General features: G+C 33.7%; 1 protein-coding gene across 4 annotated transcripts in view; it reads right to left on the bottom strand.

The window, feature by feature from the left end:
• Nucleotides 1–23,742, bottom strand: part of OPA1 (OPA1 mitochondrial dynamin like GTPase) — an 84,475-nt gene that overhangs the window by 41,649 nt on the left and 19,084 nt on the right. For 2 of the 4 annotated variants that reach the window (XM_010994377.3, XM_010994378.3), the window contains 15 exons: nt 21,926–22,036; nt 17,130–17,183; nt 14,259–14,363; nt 12,536–12,622; nt 11,792–11,905; nt 9,299–9,379; nt 9,067–9,141; nt 8,670–8,741; nt 8,486–8,585; nt 8,015–8,145; nt 5,323–5,395; nt 5,159–5,231; nt 4,134–4,249; nt 3,205–3,269; nt 2,353–2,429 (listed from right to left, as the gene is read on the bottom strand). In XM_010994377.3, the coding sequence (XP_010992679.1) occupies nt 2,353–2,429; nt 3,205–3,269; nt 4,134–4,249; nt 5,159–5,231; nt 5,323–5,395; nt 8,015–8,145; nt 8,486–8,585; nt 8,670–8,741; nt 9,067–9,141; nt 9,299–9,379; nt 11,792–11,905; nt 12,536–12,622; nt 14,259–14,363; nt 17,130–17,183; nt 21,926–22,036 (1,334 nt within the window). The remainder of the gene's footprint in view (nt 1–2,352; nt 2,430–3,204; nt 3,270–4,133; nt 4,250–5,158; nt 5,232–5,322; nt 5,396–8,014; nt 8,146–8,485; nt 8,586–8,669; nt 8,742–9,066; nt 9,142–9,298; nt 9,380–11,791; nt 11,906–12,535; nt 12,623–14,258; nt 14,364–17,129; nt 17,184–21,925; nt 22,037–23,742) is intronic. The other 2 variants (XM_010994379.3, XM_010994380.3) reach the window with 1 other exon arrangement.

The raw sequence follows: 23,742 nt of genomic DNA, 5'->3' as shown, positions 1-23,742 counted from the left end.
CAGTTACCTGTGCCACCTTTCTTGGTCTCTGCAATATTCTGGTCACTGCCTTTTACCCAGCACCTATTCACTCTTTAAATCTCAGATTATGATATAAGAAATCTGAGGGCACTTAACTGTGCATTCCTATTTTCCTTTCATTCTTCTAACTTCAACAAAATAAACTTAATACTTTATCAAAAATTGTATGCATAGCACAATATTATTTTTTTAAAGTGTATTTCTACAAGTCCAGCCAGCTATCCTTCTAAATGACATGGAAAAAAAGATCTGACTATAATGGTGGTCACATAGTGTTAATGATGTATCATTATCTCCTGCTTAGTGTCCACAATCAACTCCTAATGAGCAAGTGTATTGTGTGAAAATGTTGAGCCTATTTCTCACTATAATGAAGCATATGTCAAATCTAAACCTCCCATAACCTTCTAAAAATATAACTGAAGTATTGTAGAATGACAAAATGCCTGTAACACTGTTTTCATATCACCAACTACAGATCAAACAGTCCTGTCACTTAAATAATTATAAACATCTTAGGCATGCATCCTAAAATGTCACATAAGGCATTATGCAGCAAAAAGATACTACATAAGACATCAACTATGTCATAAAAATAAAACATTTTGGATACAATGCAGTTGAAATCAATGTGGCTCAAACAGCTAAAATTAGGACCTGCTATTTTGATCTATGTGTTAAGTGATAGAGTCTGGGAGGAAAAAAAAAAAAGTGGGGCGTTGGGGGGCGGGTAGGAAAGTGATGAAAAGATCCAGCAGCTTAAAGAATAAATCTCTGGCAGCCAGACATCCTAGTTCTCTTCCCTTGCCTTTTCAATAGCCAATCTGGTAACATAGGTTTCTTAACCCCTCACAGTTCCCTTCAGTCATCCATGTGTTAGGTAAATTAAATTTATCTTTAAGGCTCACTTGAGTGTATGCATACTTTGACTTCAGACTTGCTCTGTCCAAAGAAAACTAACCATTTCCACCTGATAATGCCAAATTCTCCCATAAAGAGCATTATTGTTACAGTTTACAAATCACTTTTTCTGTACATTATCCTTATACAACCTAGTAAGTAGTATTACATTCATTCTGTGTGTGTGTGTGTGTACATATACATACACACACACAACATATATATACATCTCTTGCAGACTTCAAATGCTGGTTGATTTTCAGAAAACCACAGAACTAGCTTAAAATACAAATAATAACAAAGATAACAAGTTGCTTTGTGTATGTGTATATATGATTAGTCAATCAACAAATACAGGTAAGACCAGAATTCCTTTTGGATAAGGAGAAGAGATTAGAACAGGAAAATTTTAACCACTTGAAGAGAGAAAAGGGTTCACCACTGAGGAAAAGTTAAGGAAACTAGTGACACTCAACAGAAATCTAAGGACAGGACACTACTGTCTCCAGTCAATTTTGATAACCTTCAACTGAGCAAACAGAAGAGTTACAGAAAATATTTATAGTGAATGGTAATAAGGATAGTTCTGCTTTAAGAAAAATAAATTCTTAAAATATTACATATTTCATTAGACATTTTATGTACAAGGAATTTGATAATTAAAATATGATTATAAAACTTGCAGTGCTATTTATATATAGCATGCTTGAGGTACATGGAACCTATTTTGGTTACTGTGCTATTCCAACAAATTAAGGAATGCCAATATTTACATAAAACAGGTGGAAGGTGATAGCTTGCCTTAAAAGCAATTTTTGCATGAGTATTTTTCAAAAGGATGCATTTACTTGCTATTTAAAAAAAATCTTAAATAGAATTCAATTTCAAATGTAATCTGTACAAAACATATCAGGCAGATCTTACCAAAAGCACCAGTGTTCTTATGCAGATATGAGAATTTGAAAACAATACGGTCTTCTCTTTAACAAATCAATTTTCACTGTAGATTTGTTCTCTATGTGTAATTCAACTAGAGCAACCACTTTTGACAGACTGATATTTATCTAAATCACAATTTGATAAAACTTTTACCTAAATGATTTTACAGAAATAAAAATTATGTATTTATTAAGTATAAAGTAAAGAAAAGCCTAAGACAAATCAAGACTTAAAAAGAGCATGGAGAATGCTATCTTTCAGAATGTCTCTTCTCAGAGATATTTAATAAGTGCAAAATTTATTACAGTTAAAATATTTGATTGGTTACTGATTAGATTTCACAGGAAGACATACTTCTCTGCTCTTGCCTGTTTACTAAGTGTTTGGGGGGATAAGTGAAGGCTACAATAAATCACTGCTTTATTGATCTAAATTTTAGTATTCCATTATAATTTATATAGTAAAGTCTTTGAGAAAAGGTCAAATACTCACCAATGTTTTGGTGTAACCTGGCTCAGACTGATAACTTCATCGAGGATTTCATTTTTAGCTTTTTCAAATAGTTCATTCTAGGCAATACAGATACATGTAAGATTCTCATAAGTTAGTCAATTTGCCGCGCCATGTTTTTCAGACATTAACTAAAAGGAAGGCCTCTGACAGGATTCTGGCTGGGCTTAGGTTTGAAGCATGCGTGACCAGCAAGTAACGCTCCTCTCTTCCAGTCTCTTTTTTAGGAATGTCAATATTCAGGTTAAGACAAAGAAACTGACACAAACATCTATCTTATTCAGCTAATTCTGAATACAGTTTTTCACGTAACATTTGTTCAGTTAAGTTTTTCACATGACAAATGTTATGTGATAAAGTTATCAATACATATTAATTTACTGTATTAGTAATAGTAAGTTGATGTTGTGTTTTACAATTGATGGCATTTTAAGATCAAGGAAAACCAATACATAAGTCCCACTAACAGAGTATATTTCTCCATAGGAAACAGAGAGAAGGTAAAAAAGATGTTGCACAATTTTTAAAAGTTTACATTAAATATGTTAATGTGATAAAACTCTTAAAGAATATTCTTCACCTTCTCAGAGAACATTTTTAAACACTTGTTTTGACAGCCTATGATTCCTAATTCTTTTATTATTATGTAACAAATAATTTAAATTATTGTAGAAGTGACAACTGCTCCTGGAAATGCAACCTTGCTGTCCTGAATCAGTAATCGTGGTCAAAACCAAAACAATTTCGATTACCAGATTTTGCTTTACATAAATTTTGTTACAGCACAATATTAAACTAGGTATATACAAAATACACAAGGTACACAAAGATTACCCGGTCAAGTTCTCGCAGGCGAGGATAGTTATTCTTCCACTCCGTTTCAAGGTTAAAACGTGTTGCTGAGGAAGAAGGAAAGATGCTCAAGTTTGGGGATTCTCTTCCATTCCAGATGCAGTAGTTAAAGACTACCTCACAAATCTTCTGTATTGACTCAATTTCTGAGTGTGACCCTGTAAGTTCCTGAGTACCCTGGGCTCTTAATATCTGAATCGCATTACTGCAACAGTTTTCCAGACTAATCTCCTTGACTTTAGTCTCTCCATTTTCAAGCCACAAAGCACATAGCTGAAGCAATTTGGACAGTTGCTAAGAACGTGGACTCTGAAGTCACATCACCAAGATTCAAATCCTGGGTCTATTATCTATTACTGTTTGATGCTGGGTATGTTACTTAGGTAAGTTATTCTGTGCCTCAGTTTGTTCTTCTGTAAAATGGGAATTATATTTACAAGGTTGGTGAGGGACTCAATGGGATAAAAGGGTAGAATTTCCTGATGAGAAAAGGGAAGGAAGGTATACTCTCATCAAATGAAACTATGGAAGCAAGCAAAGCCTTGGGACAGGAAAGTGTGGGATTCAGGAACTAGTACAATGGAGCTGAAGCACATTAGCTGCTCTGCTTCCCAACACATTTCCTCTCTTCCCTCTCAAAAGGGGGACCCTGAGTTCTCCACAGTTTACTAGGCTCTTTCTCCTAAACTCTACTGCAAACTTCGTAATGTGCTCCTAGCAATGTCTCTTCTGGAAGGGAAAATCCTGCTCCTGTACAACTGAAAATCATATTTTTCCATTTCCCACATACTGTCTTACTGTAAATAAACTAAAAAGCAACTGTTAAAGAGAGTAAAGAATCTGATGGATGCCTAAGATTATCAGCTAATAAAATATCTAAATTTGACAGCTTACTTTAAAACCCAACTTACCCTTGAAACTATCAGCCTGTTGTTCAACTGACTCTCGTACCATTTTCCAAAAGCAGTCCGACACAGCAAGGCTTAGATTTCTTGTAGTCACCTGGTGTGCCTTTAGCATGCTTGTTCTATAAAAAATAGCCAGAGCAAAAGTATATTGAAGTGGTAGAAAGCACAATACTAACATCAGGTTTGAGAATGTGCTTGTTATAATGAGAACAGCCCTACTTAATCACGTTATACTAGGGATGGCCAATAAACCTTCTGTGATGAAGAAAGTATTCTGTATCTGTGCTGTCCAATATGGTAGCCACTAGCCACATGGGGATATTGAGCCCTTGAAATGTGTGGCTAGTGTAACTGAGGAGCTGGTTTTAATTTTATTTAATGTTAACTAATTTAAAGTTAAACAACCACACAAGGCTAGTGACCACTGTATCGGACAGCACAGTTCTACACACTTGCCAGCTCCCACCCCAACAGACAATACTCAAGACTGTGTAAGAGGACTACCCTGATTTACTATACTAACACAGAGGCAAACACACTTTTCCAGTTCAAAAGACTCTCTACATGTCATAACGTTTTAAAATTCAGTTGCCCTTTAGCCTTTCCTTTTTGCTTTTCTGTCAGTATCTCATTTCCTGTTATTTTCTGTCAATACCTATTTAAGAACATCCCTTTGACATCCCCAACTCCAACTTCCCCCAATACTGTAAAAGAAATATATATGTGTATTTAAAAATATAAGCGATTAAAAAAATCACTTTATAGTGACCTTTGGGGGGGGGGGCTCTGTGCTGTCTTTCAGGGCCCACATGCTAAGGGCCAGCCTATCCTGTCAGCACGTTTTGTACTGTGACAAACTGCTCCCAATTCAGCAGCTTAAGGACTTGCTTATTAGATACAGATCACTATTTGGGAGAAATTATGGAAATTCATGTTAAGCTAACAGCTATAAAACAAACTTTTAAATGAAAACAGTTTAAGCTACTCACTCACCATAAATTCTTTAAATATCGAAACAAAATACCTACTTTAGGAGTTTTGAATTCTGAAAAAATTCTTCTTCATAGTCTCTTATAGCTTCAATGCTTTCAGAGCTGTTTCCTAGGGACAGATGATGGTAAAGTTCTCCTAAGAAAATTAATCTTTACTATTTAAAAATAACAAAAAACTATAATAATCCATCTTTGCATACCTTTTCCTGTTACAACAGCAAAATAACCTAGAGCTTTCATTGGGAAGAGTTTTCCTTCAATTATCTGCTGAATCTATTTTTAAAAGTGGGAAAAATAAATGTGAGATGTAGGTTTACATAATTTTTAAAGCATAATATACTATTTAGAAAGCAAATTTAATGGTGCTGAACATGTATATGTTTAGTTAAAGATATAAGGATGTACAAAAGTATTGAAATGTATTTCAATTGCTATTTGAGGAAAGAATTAAATACATTTAATTTTCTTATATTAAAAATGTCATATGAAAACATAAGTACCAAAATTAGAACTTGGAATGATATACAGTGTCAGGCCTTAGTTTGAACTTCTGCTCTGCTACTTACTAGGTATGTGGCCTTAAGTAAGTTACTTAACTTTTTCAAAATGGTAGTTGAAAAGATGATAAGATAATATGAGACTTAACATAGTGCCACAAGCACTCAATAAATGGTCCTTGTTATTCTTTCCCCATACTCTTCTCCAAATATCTAAATTCTAACAAAGTTGGATGTTTTAAACTCTCTCTTTAAAAAAAAAAAAAGGATCTATTGGTTCTCAACTCTTTTAGGGTTAAAAATCCTTTTCTAACTGTAATAAAAACTGCAGACTCTGTCTCCATAAAATTGCCCATGTGCACAGAGATCATTTACACACAATATAAAAGAGTTCCTACCCCCCAAAGTCCACTCAGATCAATACTGAGGTAAGAATCCCTCCTCTGAGATAAGATACATCCCTAAGCTACTGCTGAATCTTTGGTATAAAAAAAGACTGATATAAGCTTCAACTGTATTCAAAGGAAATTCAAACTTACTATCCCAGAGAAGAGGAGAAAAAAAAAAAATGAAAGGAATGACAAGAGATGAGGAGGCACAGAAACGTGCTTCTCCCTCACCTCTCCCCTTCTCTGTATCAGGACCAATGCTGCAACGGCAGGTCTTACCCTTAAAAATCAGGCAAAGCTAAGGTCACAAGGCTGTGCAGAAAAAAGCTGACATAGCAGACCTGAGACTGCTGTCCTCAGAAAGGCCTGCTTGTCCTCGGCTGGCAACTGGGAACATAACTGGTAAACAATTCCCTACATTGATATAGAACTTTCCCTAAATAACAGTGGCTCATTGTGCAATAAGTGTGGTTTATGTTGAACATCTGCTTTCCTCTGGGCGTCTGGAATTTTGGTACTTGAGGGTGCCCACGTGACCAGCCCCCAAGGAAAACCTTAGGTGCCGAGTCTCTAACGGGTAACTTGTTGCTGGAGGGATTAAACATTTCCTGCGTGGCTCTACTGGGAAAGGACTCTTGGAAACTTGGGCCTGGTTTCCTTCAGATATCATCTCTTGCGCCTTTTTCTTTTGTGATTTTGTTTTATATCCTATCATTGTAATCAAACCTTAGGTGCACGTGTAACTATGTGCTGAGTCCTATGAGTCCTATGAGTCCTTCGAGAGAATCAGTAAACCAAGGGGTAGTCTGTCTTGGAAACCAGTTACTACAGAGGCATAGTCCCACAAAGCTTCAGATGGGAAAAAGAGAAATTCTAAGCAGTAGCACAAGGGATGGGCACTTACACACCTGAAGTTGTTATTCTATGGGGGACAAAGATATCATAATAACAAGAGATGACAGCAACATTTACATAACACTGTTGTGCCAAGCACTGTTTCAACCACTTTACAACAAATATTAAGCTCAATAAACCTCCATAACCTATGAAGCACTACCATTCATATCTTCATTTCCAACAGATGAAGCCTAAAGCACTGAAAAAGTTAAATAACTTACTCAAAGTTACACAGCTAGCAAAGAGTAGAGCAGAATGGAAGCCAAGCAATCTGGCTATAGACTGCGCACTCTGGCCCACTACCCTATGCCTTTACAATTAAGTAGAGAGCATGCCCTAAGACAAGACTTTTACTCTAATAAAACTAACAATACAATGTTACCTTGAAATAGAACTCTTTCCTTGTTAAGGGAAGAGGAGAGAAAAGGACACTGAACACCATGTATAGAAGTCAGAGAATCTCACAAATGAAAATGACCCTAGAGATCAACTAGACTAATAGGTTGGGTTCTGCATCGCCTGGATGCAGAAAAGTAACACGATTTGCCCAAGGACATGTAGCCAGTTGCTAGTAGAGCATGGATAAGAATGCCGAGCCCTGATACCCACCCCAATGCCTCTCTATTATGAAAATCTGCTACACAGTCTTTGATCAGTTAGGAAAGGTAATGTTTCTCTAAAAAAACAATGAATAATTTAAAAATTTTAAGAATAAAATAAGATCCAAAAGGAATCTAAACTGTCACTAGTTTTATACTAATTTACAAACATCAACTTAAGCTTTTTAAACTAAAACAGAAAATACTGCAAATGAGGTTAATGACTCAGCATATAAAATTCCTTAGAGTAAGCAACATTGGCAGTTTTAAGTATTTGAAGCAAACTAATTATAATTGTGGAATTTCATTTATACTTCAAAATTGCACTTAAGTAATTTACTATAACTTTACAATACTTTGCTTTTAATGAGAACCAAGAAAAAAAATCCCATACAATTTGTATATCATAAGTTTTTTTTAAAAAAACAAACCGACCAACCCAACCAGTCCCTGTCATAGCTGGAGCTTGTGCAAAGAACCCATCCTGCACAATAAAGAACTTGCTCTCACCCTGCTTGGACTAGTCACATTCTTCTCTGCCAGGTCTACCTTGGTCAAAACAAATATCGTCCTTCTTCCATGAGGGTCCATTTGACTGACCAAGTCAGTAACAATGCTGCGTTCAGCATCCACAGACCCATCTGAATAAAAAAAAAAGAAAAATGACACTGTAGTAGTTACAAAATGGGTTTTAAAAAGTCAACAAGCTATAACCTTGTTATAGTAAGAAAATTTTTAATATTTTACTTCAGTTATGAAAAGAAATTCTAGCCAATAAAAATTCCTATGATGCCTACACAGTGAAATGTATCGCTATATTACCAACTTTAATTCTAGTCACTAATAAAATGAAGAAGTAAGAGGACAGGACAAAACATATTTATTTTCTATGTTTATGTAACATGCATATTTAAAGCAAAGCTTGGATTGCTAAATAAGGAAGAACATGAGTGATATTAAAAATCTTTCGATAAAATTTACCTTGAATACATAATATGATGGCATTAGGATTCTGCATATAAGCTTTGCTGATACTGAAAATAGTTTCCTTTGTGTCAGGAGCCATGCCTGATGTCACAGTCTTGAAGAAAAAAGGTTTTAAATGTCATTATAAATGCCTTCCACAATAGGAATAAGATAAAACACACGTTGTGTATATACTTACATTAATCACACCTGGTAAGTCAACAAGCACCATTCTCTGTAGTCCAGGGCCTTTTACATTTAAGGATATGGTCTATTCAGAGGGTAAAAAAAACCAAAAAAACAAAAAAATATTTTGGGAGGAAGCTTGTTAGGAATTTTTTGGTGACACAAATTCTGAAACTTCTATACCTCATCCATTCAGATATGCGACTCAGAAAAAAGTTAAAGTATTTCTGATCTTAAGAGTAATTATCCTAGAAAATTACCCACAAAATACGTTATTTGGAATAAAAAAAGAACAACTAATGTAGCTTCTTGGAATAGCTGCAGTCTAAACATCAATAGCAATGTCATTATTTCAAATGATAAACCTTGGCTTTCCATAAAACATTGTTGAAATGAATAGTAACACTTACCTCAGAACTAACAGTACAGCCTTCTTTCACATTTTTCCTCATTCGGAGTTCAATTTCATGTCTTAATGCTGCAAGCTATCAATGGAAAACAACAAAATCCTAAGAAAATCTTCAGTTAGCAAATACTCCATTTAGTTGCCTTTTATGAGCTGACATAGGTTATATTATATTATATATTTAAAGCAAATTATATTATATAGGTTATATTAAGCTGCATATGAATTCTACTTACATCTTCCTCTTTGGTAAGATCAAACTCCCGAGAACTATCTTTAAACAAGGCCACGTGGTGAGGGCCTTCACTCAGAGTCACCTGAAATTAACAGAAAATTGAGAAGACTGTATTTACAACTCCTATGAATTCTCACTGCATTTACTTTGTCTAGACTGGACCACTGCATCACACAAATCCAGAGGTCCCTTTATATTACATGTCAGGAGCACTCCAGGGGCTGTCAACATGACAATGCAGAGACTACAGAATTCTGTATCCACACTGTCCAAACATCTGTCACATGCGTTATAATCTCCCAACAAGACTGCTGGCTACTTTACATTTTTCATGACCCAAAACGCTGCTGCCTCTCTCATTTCCCAGTCAACGTGACACACAGTATCAAGCACAAAATCATTAATCTCAAACTTGAAAACTAAAAGAAAATCTTGCATTTCACTTCAAAGGTAAATTTAGGTAGGTAAAGGGCAATTCATTTATCCAACATCGATTTATTGAGGGCTAACTGTGGCAGACGTAGCAGGGGAAACGTGAAGAATTGATTGTTCCTGGTTTAGCCCTCGCCATATGCTGGGAGAAATATACACAGAGATAACACATCAGAGTAACAAAATGTAGGGTGCCACAGAAGACAGAGTACCGAGGGGAACTAAGGCAGCCTTCACCCAAGGAGGGATATTTGAGCAAGAAATTTTCTAACAACTTACATGGTCAGTGGTTTTATGCGAACTTCTAAACTTCACATTCCTTAACTTTTCAATTGTAACTTTTCAAGCTTCTCTATAATGATTCAAATTCACTTTGAAAATACAGTTCTTTCTATTGAGATTACCTAAGCATACATAAGATAACAAACAAAAGCCAGCTGTTTGAAGGCATCAGAGGAGCAACCATGGTAACCTGGACTGAGTCCAAGACCCCAAAGGACATAGGGGGATATTCTTTTTTTCCTCTATTTTCCCTCGGGGCATTTGCTGATTTGTGGCACAGGGCAGCCTGAGAGAGAAGCTCAAAACTTGTAGCAGTCTCTTTGGGTTGAGGGACAAAAGCAGGTATCAGGATTATCAAGCAGCCACAATTTAAGGTGCCAAGATCCCAGAGAAAAATGGATAGCAAAAATGAACTTCCAAAAACTGAGCCCTACATTCTACACACAATTTCCCTTTAAGGCATTTGCACATTAAGGAACAAAGCAGAAAGAAGCTGCTAAAGAGGTTAAGATGCTAAGTCAAGATTCTGGCATCTCACTCTTCAAGGAGAGTCTAGAAAATCTGGAGTTAGAGTCCTTTAAGAAATCCTGGTAAATACTAGAGGAGTAATGGCAAACTGGAAAGAGACCACCCTTGTCTTGTTTCAAGGAACTCTGTCCATGATACCTGCCTGCCGAAGTTGATTCCTTCCTAAAATATCCCATCAGCCACAGCCACTACAATAGGATGCTGGTAACAATGTAAAAGGTAGGTTTACACTATTTCTACAGTTGATTACAGAGCATCATATAAGATACAGTCGGTTCATTTTTTCCCCCCAAAATGGAAAAATTCCAAATGCCTATCGATAGTTAAATGGATCTATAAAGTATGTTACGTTCACAGAACACCAAGCGATGAAAAAAGAAACTAGCTTTACACAACATGGTTCAACTCACAGCCAAACCCCAGACAATGCACTCTATGAATCACACTGCCTGTTGCAGTTATAAACAGACTTCATTTCTGGAAGATTTTAGCATCAGCTTCATTGTCTCACTTTCTACCACTATTCTGGCCTTCATTCTTGGTGATTTCAATTTTCCAATTCTCCAAGCACTCCTACACCACTCACCCATCAGCTGAACTAAAACACACACAAACACACACACACAGATCCCCCTTAGATTTATGTCCACAGACTTTAATGGGGTGTGTGTGTGTACCTATTTTTTAAAAGACGTCTTTCTTACCTTAGCCTTCAATACCTTCTCCCTTCTTTACTTAACAGCCAATAAATCTAGTTTCCTATTTCCACTTTCCTGAGGAAGTGGAAGCAATCAGAAGAAAACATCCAGTATTCTAGCTACTTGCCTCCACTGGCAAATTCAATGATTACGACTCCTCAGTTTCTATCTCTGGCCCAAATCTCTCTCCAAACTTGTATATCCCAACTGCTCCTTTGTTTGTTAACACTCCTCAGGCAAGTTCAAAACTCCTGATCTTTGTTCTTGCCTGAGGGATGCCTCCTACTGATTTCTGTACTAGGAATAATTCCAAATGCCATGTATCAGCTCTTTCTTTTGTCAAAATTCTTCATTGCAACACAGCAGACAAACTTTGTGAAAGTGATTACTTTCCTGAGAAACTTCATTTGGCCTATTCTTTTCTTTTTTTAGTTAAGTATAGTTGACAAACAATACGTTAGTTTCAGATGTACAGAACAGTGATTTGACATGTAAACACGTTACAAAATGATCGCCAAGGTAAGCCTACTAACCCGAAGGGCCTATCTTCTCACCTTAACTGGAGAACGGGTCATCATTTCCCCAGATCCTCGCGGGAATATTCGTGCTTGAGCGATCATTTCCAATACACTAGTTTTTCCAGCACTCTGATCTCCAACCACGACAACCTTACCAAAAAATAAATACCACAAATTCATATTTTTACACCAACTTAAATTTAAATAGATTTGGAACACTGCTGAGAATTTTTAGTCTTTAAACATTATCCACAGTTAAATGATTTTAAAATATCAACCATGAAAAGAATGATGGTTGATACATGTATTAAAAATAAACAGCAAAATATAATTGGATCCACTATTAGTCAAATGTTTATTAAAAACTTATACTAATTTAAACCACTAGTTCTAAAAACAGATTAACATTAATGTTCCATAAATCTTTTCCATAGCTACTTTACTCTTTACAATGATATTTTCAACTCTATGAGGTTAATTTAATCCACCATTCAAGTATTTCAATAATATCATGGATATTAAGAATACATAATGCCAAATATCTTATAGCTTTCCTTCATTATGCATAAATATAAGTAAACCAATGGTCCAAAATAGTCAAACAACATTCAATGCTTAAGACATCACCACATGAATAATATTATGTAAAGAAAATTTTTTGTCTTTGTCTATGTGTGTATATATGTGTATGTACTCTTTGTGTGTATATATACGCATAACTTTTTTTAAAGTTTTTTTTTGCTAATGGGCAAGTCTACTGCATACCCATTTTTCACTTACCCTTGGCAGATGATCTTGTGTATTATAACTGGCATCATAATCAGACAGAACATCAAGAACTTCAGAATACATGTCAATCAAAGATTTCTATAAAATTCAAAAAATTAATATGATAAAACAGTGAGACAGTTTTAAGAAACTACAGATATCAAGAGAAAAAGCTGATAAATTAAAAATGTTTTTCCATAATTATTGTATTGCTTTTTTCTAGTTATGCAAATAAATACTCCTAGTAAATGTAAAACAGTACAGAATAAAATTCCACATCTTCTTATCCAATTTATTTTATTTAAAGGTACACTGAAAGTATATTAATTCAGGTTTTCCTAACCTTCTAATTAATTGGTAAAGGAGGACATTACTGTTTAATATTGAAGAGCTAATATTAACTGCTCAACAAAGGAAGACCATTAATCCCAAAAAGGCCCCAAAATTGGTCAAGTGACCAACTGAAAGGAATGTTTGGTGTATGTGTCAGAGAGGGAGAGAAAGAGAGACAGAAGAAAGGGTAAAGCAGAGAAAGAATACCAAGATTACTGTTAAGTCAGTAAGAATGAGTAAGTGTGCACTGGTAATGTGACAGCATCAGGGGCAGACCTCCTGTGCTGTTCTCTCAGTAAAACCGGTATCAAACATGGTGCCTGGAAAATAACAAGCTTCAAGGATTTGAGGAATGAACGAACATATAAACAGACTGGAAAAATGGCTACTATCCAGCATTTAGTAATTAAAGGTAAGTGTTAATACTGAGGTAGGAACAAAATGAAGGCCTACAGTTCCTTTCATTTCTAAACACCTAGAAATAATTAAAAGGAAAGCAACTGTTATCCTTTCACTGCATCAAAAATAAGCAAATAGCTTTTCAAATTTTCATTACCACTTCATTTTATGAGAGAAAATATAACTTCTCAGGTAAATCCTCAACATACATTAACACTTGGATATGACTTTTCTCAACTGCCGTGTGTTGACTTGTAAGTAAAGTCATGCTACTTGTTTGTTTTATGCAGTCATAATTTAGAGTCAAAACTACTAATACATGTTAGTTAAACTAGAACTATATATCTTAGGATCTTGGCTATGAAATGCATGTGCCATGATTTGGCTACACACAAATTCTGTTTACTTATATGATATTTAAGTTAAAAGAATTACTTCAATTTAATTTAGCACATACAAGTTGGTTTAGTGAGGAATAGTAAGATTTAATTTACTGATAATGGTAATTACCACTGTGCTGGTAACAACACCAGCATATTTTTTCAAAAAATTCTTTAAAATGACCAAGGAAACTTCCAGAAGAAACTGTTAACTCTTTTAAAACTAAAGAAAGTTACTGCTTCATTCAGTGGAAATACAGGTAAGGCAATGAAGATTAAGTCATATATAAATGTCTATCAACTCACAATGCTGGCTCTTTAGCTACAGAAGTTAAGTAAGTCTAAAGATAAACCGAGTATTTAAGAAAAAATAAATTGATTCACAAGATAAGACTCTTAAAAGCATGAAGAATTTATGGGCATCATATAAACAAATGTTTGGAGATTATAATTTGAGAAATGTCTTATCATGAGAAGAGAACTCTCTAGCCCCCAAAAATATCAGATTAGAAAGAAAAGGATGATAGAACGCTTTGCAGTTCCTTAAAAACTGGTATTGATGAACACACAATGTGAAGTGGCAAAGTTCTGAGAACTGACAAATCAAGACCAATTTGAAATACCTTAAGCTTTCTATGATGGATGCCTTTGTCATCTTTCTGCAACACTAATTTTCTCAATTCTTTATTCTCCTTTTCTAATCGTTCCAAGATTCGTTGGTACTTTAACTGCAACAAAATAATACATGTAACTTAAGAAAAAGATAAGTTAAAAAAACACATTAATTTAATCTAAATTAAAATCTTTTAAAACCCTGAAGCTTTATCTCCTGACTACTTAAGTTACATCATTTAAAAGGCTTCTATGAAAAATGCTGAATAAATTATGCATATTATCTCAAATAATGAACTTCATTATAGTTTTCTATTATAATTGGCATTTTATTTGAAAAATTCTTTGCTGTTTATATTGAAGAAATTACTTAAAAATACTAAAAGCGTAAGGAGTTAAAGCAGCAAGTTCCTAAGTATACTCTTGAAGCAGTATTTTCTATTACATCAAAAGTTTTCAGTCTTCATTAAACGGACACCTGACAAAAAATTCAAATACTCTCCATTCCCCATATTATTTTATGCTTTAATTAAAATGATAAAAAATACAAACAGCTAACAGTACCTGATCATGCATTATGTGACAGGCCCTTTACTGAGTGTTTCCCCTGCATTAACTCCTGTAGGCTTTCATGTGAGGCAAAGGTTAACAGATTAGGAATCTGAGGTTAGGGAGGCTTGCTAACTTACCTAAGGACACAGAGTTTGGAATATAGGTCTGAGTTGAAGGCTCAAACTCTTCCAAGTTTTAGTAAGTTTCTTGGCCAGCGAATACATACTAATTTTTAAAATACTGATTTAAAAACAATTTAAAGTAGACGAATATGTTTAGACAAGCTTTTTTTGTCAAAGTAGATGCTTGGCTACACACTGTTTTCAAATACATGTGATCCTTTTCTAATTGTTCTTCTCTGTTTTTAAATTATTTCTCCTCTAAACATTAACAATGTTCAGAAAACTATTAAGAATTACTCTTTCCTATAATCAACTGAATGTTTATGTCCAACTTATAATAATATGCCTTTTATAATGGAAAATATTTCTTAGAAAATCTTTTAGGTTGTTATAATCTTCCAAGAACAAAGGAAGTAACAAGAGATCACGGCTTTATCCTCAGATAATGTCCAACTTAAGCCAAACTAAAGAAAACAATATTAGCACTGAACTATATAGTACGAGACAGGTAGAACTACAGGCTAGATTTGATTATAAATGTATTTTTTACAGAACTTGTTCATTTACATGTAGTAATAGCCTATACAACAAATTCTGGTAGTTATCTAAGAATTAGGTCTTCACTGTCTAATACGGACGGTACCCCCATATCTAGCCACATGTAGATATTGAACACTTGAAATGTGGCTAGTCTGAATTGAGATGTGTTTAGCAGAAAATATACACCAGATTTCTATAATTCAGTAAAAATACATAAACACCTCATTACTATTTTTACTAATTAAATGTTTAAATTATATTATTTGAGATCTACTGGGTTAAATATTAACATCAAAATTCTATTTCTTTTTACCTTTTTTTAAATGTAAAAATTTTAAATTACACATGGCTTGCATTATATTTTTACCGGGCACTACTGACATAGGTAACACCGTTATTACAACATGAATTTTCCATAGAGTGTTTGCGTCAACACCTAGAGCTGACAACCACAACTGCACAAACTGAAGGGTTGGTATCAATAGGTATAAGGGTGGTAGGATTTCCACTGGCTCACTTCTTAGTAAATATGGAATCAATTATGGATCTGCATTTCCTGGAGATGGAAATATTCTTTGGTATAGGTGCCAATATGCAGCCATCCTGCAGAGATGTCCTACTGGGCTGTCCTGCAAGTCTCTAAACCAATGATTCTCAAACTTAAGAATTCATCAGAATCACTTGAGGGCTTTTAACAAGAAAGATTGCTCAGCTCTACTCCCAGTTTCCAACTCAGTGTGTTTGGGAAGGGACCAATATTTACATTTTCAACAAGTTCCCAAAGGATACTACTGATGTTAATACTCCAGAGACCACACTCTGAGGATAATCAGTCTTAATCTCTGGCTGCAGATTGTAATCACTTGGCCGAGCAGCCTTAAAATATGTACATAGTGTGCTGCCCAGAGTGATTCTAACACATAGTCAGGTATAAGAATCAATGCATAGATAATAAATAAACCTGAGACTCAAAATGTACTGGTTTTTAATTTTACCTAGATTGTCTTTGTTGTATTTTTGCCCCTAAAAAGAGAGACCCAAGGTAAGTCTTTTTAATTAAAAAAAAAATTCTTAATTATTGCATATCATTTTATCTACATAGAATAACTAACGACAGAGTGGGTAATAGGGAAATTTTTCACTAGAATGGTACCTATTCATTATATTGCACAGAATAAGTCTTTAAAATAATGATAATTGTATCATCAGCTATAAGAAAACAGCCTTCAGAGCAGTGTTAGAAATATCTTTGGAAAGGTTATTATCTTAATAGCTTTGGGCTTCAGAGAACTGTGGCAGATTCAACTCCAATGTCTTTAACTGTTACTTAAATTAATCAGCCTATCAATGTAAAAATGCAAGCATAGTTTTATATAAAGACAAGCCATTTACCCCAGTTTTTTTTCCTCCTATAGCTTTTCTTTAAAATTAGAAGCATAAGATTCACTCAAAAATAGGTTTTTACACGAGTTAACTAAATTTATCAAGTTCCTTCATTATTCCTTATTTCTCAACTAGCTTTTGTATTTTTTTCATCTATTGATAATAAGGTTCTATCATTGAACCATTCCACATTTTGCTTTGTTAAAAACAATAAATTTTTACATAACCAAATTTACATTAGAGTGTAAGAAAAACTCTCTGGTTCTTTTTACTCATCAGAATTACCTGAGTATGCAGAAGCTCTTCTTGAAGTTGGTCAATTTTCTCTTTGTCTGACACCTAAATATTTAAAATAAATTATTTCATTCAGTAGAATAAGGTTTATATAGAATATACAGTAAGTTTAATTTTTTTAAAAAGCATTTTTAAGAGTGAAAACTACTGGCTTTACATGGACATTTAATCAAAGTGAATTTTAAATCAAATGCTTATTTAAGAAAGTAAAAAAAAATCTTATTCATCAATAAAAATAGCTCATCAAAATTTTATATTAAGTGAAAAACTAAAAAAGCAATCATCCTCTTGTCACTCTAGTCAGTTCTTATGACTGGCTTGCTAGAAAAATAAGAGATCAACACATATGGTTACTATATTCTTGACAGATAATTCTATACTCAAGCACAGGGACTTGGATGCTTGCAGAAATAAGGTACTGATACCCTTACAGAAATGTTTTGGGAAATCAGACACATTACCATTTACAACTATCGAAAAAGTTCATTCGTCACAGTGTATCTTTTAAGCAAATACTATCCATTCCTATTCTGTACATAGGGAAGTATTTAATAAGTGCAAAGAACAACTTGCATATTCAGAGATAAGTGGAGCCAGATTCTTGTTTTTAAATTCAGTTCCAGTGCAAGATCTGCTAGCCATAATAAAGCAAATGCATCCAGTAGCAATGAAGTTGAGTAAAGCAACTAAAACTGACTTGAACATAAAACAAAAGTAGGAGAAAATCCACAGGTATTGTGTAAACTATTTCCAATTGTTATTAATGCTAATAGTTCTAAGATAAAATATTCAAAATAAAGAACTTTATTGTCTAGCAGGCTTTACAGTAGTCACAATTCTAAATATGACACAATAATCAATTATAATTAAAATGATGTCATTTATATAAAATCCATGTAACTGTGCTTTGACTCCTTAGTGAGATGCTGAAGTTGTCATACTCAGTCTTTCAAAATGATTATCTAATTTCTAATGCTCAAAACTTTTAAATGTGACTTTATTCCATAGGAGACAAAAATTAACTTAAAATTCATAAAATCTTTATTCATCTTCATTCATTGGCTATTTAAGCAATCAAAACATCATGGTAGCAAATATATATGAAAAAAATTTAAATGATTTGCTTATTGAGGTAGGCATTAATAATTCTTATCCATGCATAAAGTTAGAGATTTTAAGTCCTATTTCCAAACACTTTCTCAAAATTTCCTCCAAACTTCTTTCAAATAAAAATGACAATGCTTGCTAGAAATGACAGGTACATATCATTTTTCCTTAAAAGCCTATGCCTAAAAATTCCAAATTTGGTTTGGTAATTATAGAAAAGATAATACAAAACAAACTCTGTATTATTGTTTTCTCATTCCTGTATCAAGTAGAGACTTGTGGATAGTAGCTTTTTTCCATCTGACTATGGGTTTGAGTAAAATGGACAAGAATTATTAAGTCTCCTAAAATGTAAGGAAACAAGCAAGTTGGGGAGGAGCCCACAATCCAAAGAACAAAATCTTGAAGCCCAATGAAGAAATAAATAATTCCATATTTTGATCATATGGCATGCCATCATACTGTAATGATGTGGTTATAAAACTTTCGTTAAGCAGATTATATTCCCGATTCAATTTAAAAGGCACCCTGATTTACTCTGTTCCATTAAATATTCATCCAACTGCAGCTAAATTAGTATGAACTGTATAAACAACATTAGTATAAACTGTTTTAGTTTTGGATATGAATATTTAAAGATTTCATGCAATATACTCTAAATTACAGGAGAAAACCCAACATTACTCTACATCTGGGGCAATAATTAAGAAACTAATACAATTACAAAAAAAAAGTTACAATGTTTACTATAAGCCAAGGACTATAAAAGGTTAACTTGGTAATGTAGTAAAATTAAAACTATAAATAAAAAGTTAAAATGATATAAAGTTACTAGAACATTACAAATACAATCTTTATGCGGATATTAGTATTTAGTAATCACGTTTGTTAAGATTTTTATAAATTCAGATTTTTAGGAGTATTTGAATTTATCATGTGCCTGTCCGGCACAATTGTTAGGAATAACTCATGCATGGTTTTACCAATACACTTCCTATCTGCTTAGTTTAACGTTAAATTAAAAGATTAATGTTAAATTAGAAGATTATTATATTAAAAGACAGGTGGGGGTTGAGTCAAGAATTAGACCTAATATTTTCTAGGATAAAAGACTTAAACTTCTAAGTTTATAAGATAAATATTAAAGATTAATCAGATGATACTTTTACATGTTTTCTTAAGAGACTAGTACATGCTATTGTCACTTAAGGTCTTCACCAGCAATCTGGGTATATTTTATGTTGATGCATTTTACTGGTAAAATTCAGCTACTTACAGTAACTTCTTGTCCTGCTGTTTAATATATTTAGTTTTCATTATGAAATTAATTTAAAACTCACCCTGACAAAAAGGGATATCAACAATCTTGAAACCAGAGCTTTTCTACAATTCCAGGGCTGTAAAATTGATGGGGAAAGAGCAGAACCCTCCACAGAAACAAGCTAAAGCTGAAAGAGAAAAACCTTTACTAGCTCCTCACGAAACCAAGCCTAGTTTTAAAAATTTATGTATTTCTTCCTACCAAGCCATTGTGGCCATTCTGAAATGCATAAGACTCGTAAAAATTTCTATGTATGTGCACATATTCATAGGAGGCAACCCACCAATGGCAGTTTTAATCTACTGTCTCTGCATGAGCTCCTCTGTTCAGATAATACAGAGAAAATCTATTAGCTGCTACTAAGAAGATATAAAAAAATGAAGGCCTGTTTGTATTTTCAAGTAATGGGAAAAAAATGATTAAAAAGCAGCAAAAAGTAGCTGTGGTTCTGGACCTCAAGTAAACTGCAAATCCTTGGAATGAAAAAAATCTCATCAAATTAAGATTTTGATCATTCTGACAATGAAGGGCTGACAAGTCATCCGAGTACTAACCATAGGAGGAACCGAGGGGAAGACAGTAAGGAAACTACTTTAAGGACAGTACACGGAATGATGTCATGACAGAGCAGCATAAATTGTTTCTAAAGTACCACTGACTTCCACATAAGATAACTCCTAAGTGAGCAGGAAAAGCCCTGTTTGGTGCTCTACTAAGTATACTTTGATAAAGAAAACAAGTGGAGGTACAGTCCTGTCAGTAAAAAGGGTTACATGGATAATTTGATAAATATTATAAATAGGAAGGATATCTCTAAGCCTGAAAAAAGGCTAGTAAAGTAGGCCCCAAATGAACACTATGCAGTGGCACTGTCAAAAATAAACAGTATTCACTACTGATACCACTTAAATCATCAGATTCAATAGTTTATCGATAATCTAAAACCGTATCTTAGAACTTACAACAGCAAATCTATGGGGCTCATTTTTCATATTTCACCATTATGAAAAGACGAGAACTACTTGTAACTAGGACTATAACAGACCAAAACACAGTAGTTCCTTCCCCTGCTTCCTGTAACAAAGCTAAGGAGTGGATGGCTCCGCCTAAGCATCCAATTTGTTAGAGTATTTAGGTGGTGCTCTCAACAGCACACAGAACAGAGAATGCTAAAGCACCACTTAAAACAAGGACTTCCTTGGTTTAACACAAGTAGAAAAACAACTTGCTTTCTATTTATACCTATGTTATTCATTCACTGAAAGCTAAACAATACACAGGAGTTGATTCCACAGCCATGGAATTGAGAAAAGTCAGGAAGCGACACTGAACAATAAATCAAACTATGATGAGTACTCTCAAGTGTTAACTACCACCAAACGTAATGGGGTTAGCCAGCAGAATTACTGCGCTGATTATCTACCATACTGATTGATTTCAATATCAGAACCTACAGGAAGCTAATTATATGACCAATCTTCTTTCCTGAGTAAGATTTGTACCTAACTCTGAAACTTTTCTGATCTAATATATGTAATACACCTAGCCTAGTTCAAGATCTTAGAGTATAATTTTAAAATCATTACATACGTTTCATTTGACTCTAGTCACTTTAGAATATTAATCTTGGGATCTATGCTACAGGATCGACTAACAGCGAAAAGCGTATTTTTAAGGACTTCTTAATTACATCTATAGCCAAATATTTGTATAGAGTTATGCTGACTTTTATTAAAACCTGTTCTTTAAGTGACCAGAATTATATAAAATTTCCAATGTTCAATCTTTCAATGGTCCAATGCAAACATTTATTGGTTGCCTACTCTATTAATAAATGTGGAAAATCTTTATGCCACAAGTTTAAAGTATCTAGGAATAACTTTGTTCAAAAGTTAAGTTAATTTCTGTAAGAAATAAGAATGTTCTCTGTTGATTCATTTCAGCTAAAACAAATACATTTCATTCTTTAAACAATTTAACATGGTCACTGACAGTAATCTGTTTCATTTTAGAAATGAAAACTTGGAGAACAAATAAACAGGCAAGTTGGCTACAAACTTAGGGTGACTTAATAACGGGACCAAATAAACCACAATTTATAATTCTTTTCTAAGTACAAATCCACTATTCCTCACAGATAATCTAATTTTCAGAAAATAAATTCCTGTGTTTGGTATTTTGGGTTTGTTTACCTATTCTAGGAAAGTTGCATATCTGTATTATGTATCTTTCATATTTTCACTTTGTCAAAGATTATTTCTCATATTTGGAGTCCATGAATGGATTAAGGCGACATGATCTTGGTAGAAATGGCTGATTAGTGAGAACACATCAGTAGCCCCCTTAAACCATCCATCACCTTGCGCTTCGGTTGGGCATAGCTCGTGCTATATTGGCCAGCGGCTCTGCGCGCTTCCTCTTCATGCTCTTGAATTTGCTGTTGTAATAGAATGAGCTCACCAAGCAGACCCTGCCATGAGTTTATAATGAGGAGAAGAGGAAAATTGGGGAGGAGAACAATGTTAAACCAAAGGGCACAAGAAAGGTACAGATGTAAGTTAGGAAGGAATGGACAGCTTATAACAAAAATGGAAACTCAGTTATATACCTTTAGAGCCACTATATAACTGGGCTCTGTACCACATTTCCATTTTTCCCTCAGTAAAATTATGTCTCAAAATATAAAACAGAATAGTTTAAAAAGTAAAAAGGAAAATGCAGTGTCTGTTTGCTAAATAAAATGAGCCAGATATATAATATCAAAATACAGTAAAACCCAGACTAACTGGAATGCTCAAGGAAGGCGGCACTATAGTTCACTAAATTTCCTAGGAACACGAAAATCAAGAAAACAAAAATTTCAACCCTTATTTTTGAATTGCCAACATGAACTAGTGTATACTCCTGACGACACATATGGGGAAAAACCAAAACTGATTTTTTGAACAGTGTTGATCTTACAGGCCCGAATCTTTTAGTTCTCAACCATAAGTTTCATAAGACTAAACGGAGAACACATAATAGCTTATTTACTTATTACATTATTTATTCTTAATTATATTTTCCTTGACATTTAATGTCTTCAATTAATTAAAGATTACAGCCCCTCAAAACTAAGTTTTTGAGCATCAAGTTAATCAAGGTTTTACATTAATTCATATATTTTACATGCTATGCACACTATCTTATTTGACTAAACTTTAAGGGATTTTTTTGGCAATTTAAAAAATGTTTGGGATACTCTTTTAACTTTATACATCATCAAACAAGTGATTTCAATGAATTTTCATTTTGTGAGCTGTTTTGACATTAAATAAAAATAGCCTATGAGACTATAACCAATGAGATACCAATAACTAAAGCGTAGGTACTATAAAAGAACATAATTAAGATATGGAGATAATACAAGTTATTATGAAAATAAAAATGAAATAAAATCCAGTTTGGACCTATGCACAAGATAATCACCATTTCTATGTTTAAAATGAATTCCATTTAATAATTATGAAATGTTCATCTGGTGCAATGTTTTCACATGTGGCATGAAACTAAAATAGAAGTCATTTTCTATACAATGCTTTTAAATGCTGGTCTTTCAGACAATCGATCTCAAGAAACACAGAAGAAAAAAAAACTAGGAATTGACAAGGTTGGGAGCCTAATTTTTCTTAGAAACCTTAAAAAGGTAAAGTTCCAATGAATGAGGTTACTCTTTAATTTGCACAAGAATATTTTCTGGGAGAACAGGCTCAATTTTTACCAAGTTATAAAAACTAAAAGAGGAAAACTAACAGTTATCAAAATAGTCTAAATTAGGAGTTTCAAACAGCTTCACAGCTTTATAAAATAACTGCCAAAAATATTTTATTTTGCATAAGACAATTATAAATTTTCTTAAACTGAAATACTGGTTAACATTACATCCAAATTTTAACTAGTAGACTCATCCGAAGGCTTAATAACCTAGTTTATATAATCTAAAGACTTAACAAAGTCTTCCAGAAAAGAAGTAAATACAAATAGAAAAGCTTTAATATAGTAAAGCATTTTAAACTAAGGGAAAATATTAGTATACAATTTGGGGGATTTTAATTTTGTTTGCTCCTTAGTTTTATTACATTAAACTATACCAACAATAATAAAACTGGTTTACTTACTATAAATCAAAGGATGAAA

This window comes from Camelus dromedarius, chromosome 2 (assembly GCF_036321535.1).
Source record: "Camelus dromedarius isolate mCamDro1 chromosome 2, mCamDro1.pat, whole genome shotgun sequence".
Classification (NCBI taxonomy): Eukaryota; Metazoa; Chordata; class Mammalia; order Artiodactyla; family Camelidae; genus Camelus; species Camelus dromedarius.
The sequence above is the reverse complement of the archived record's forward strand: the minus strand, read 5'-3'. Positions and strand labels throughout refer to the sequence as shown.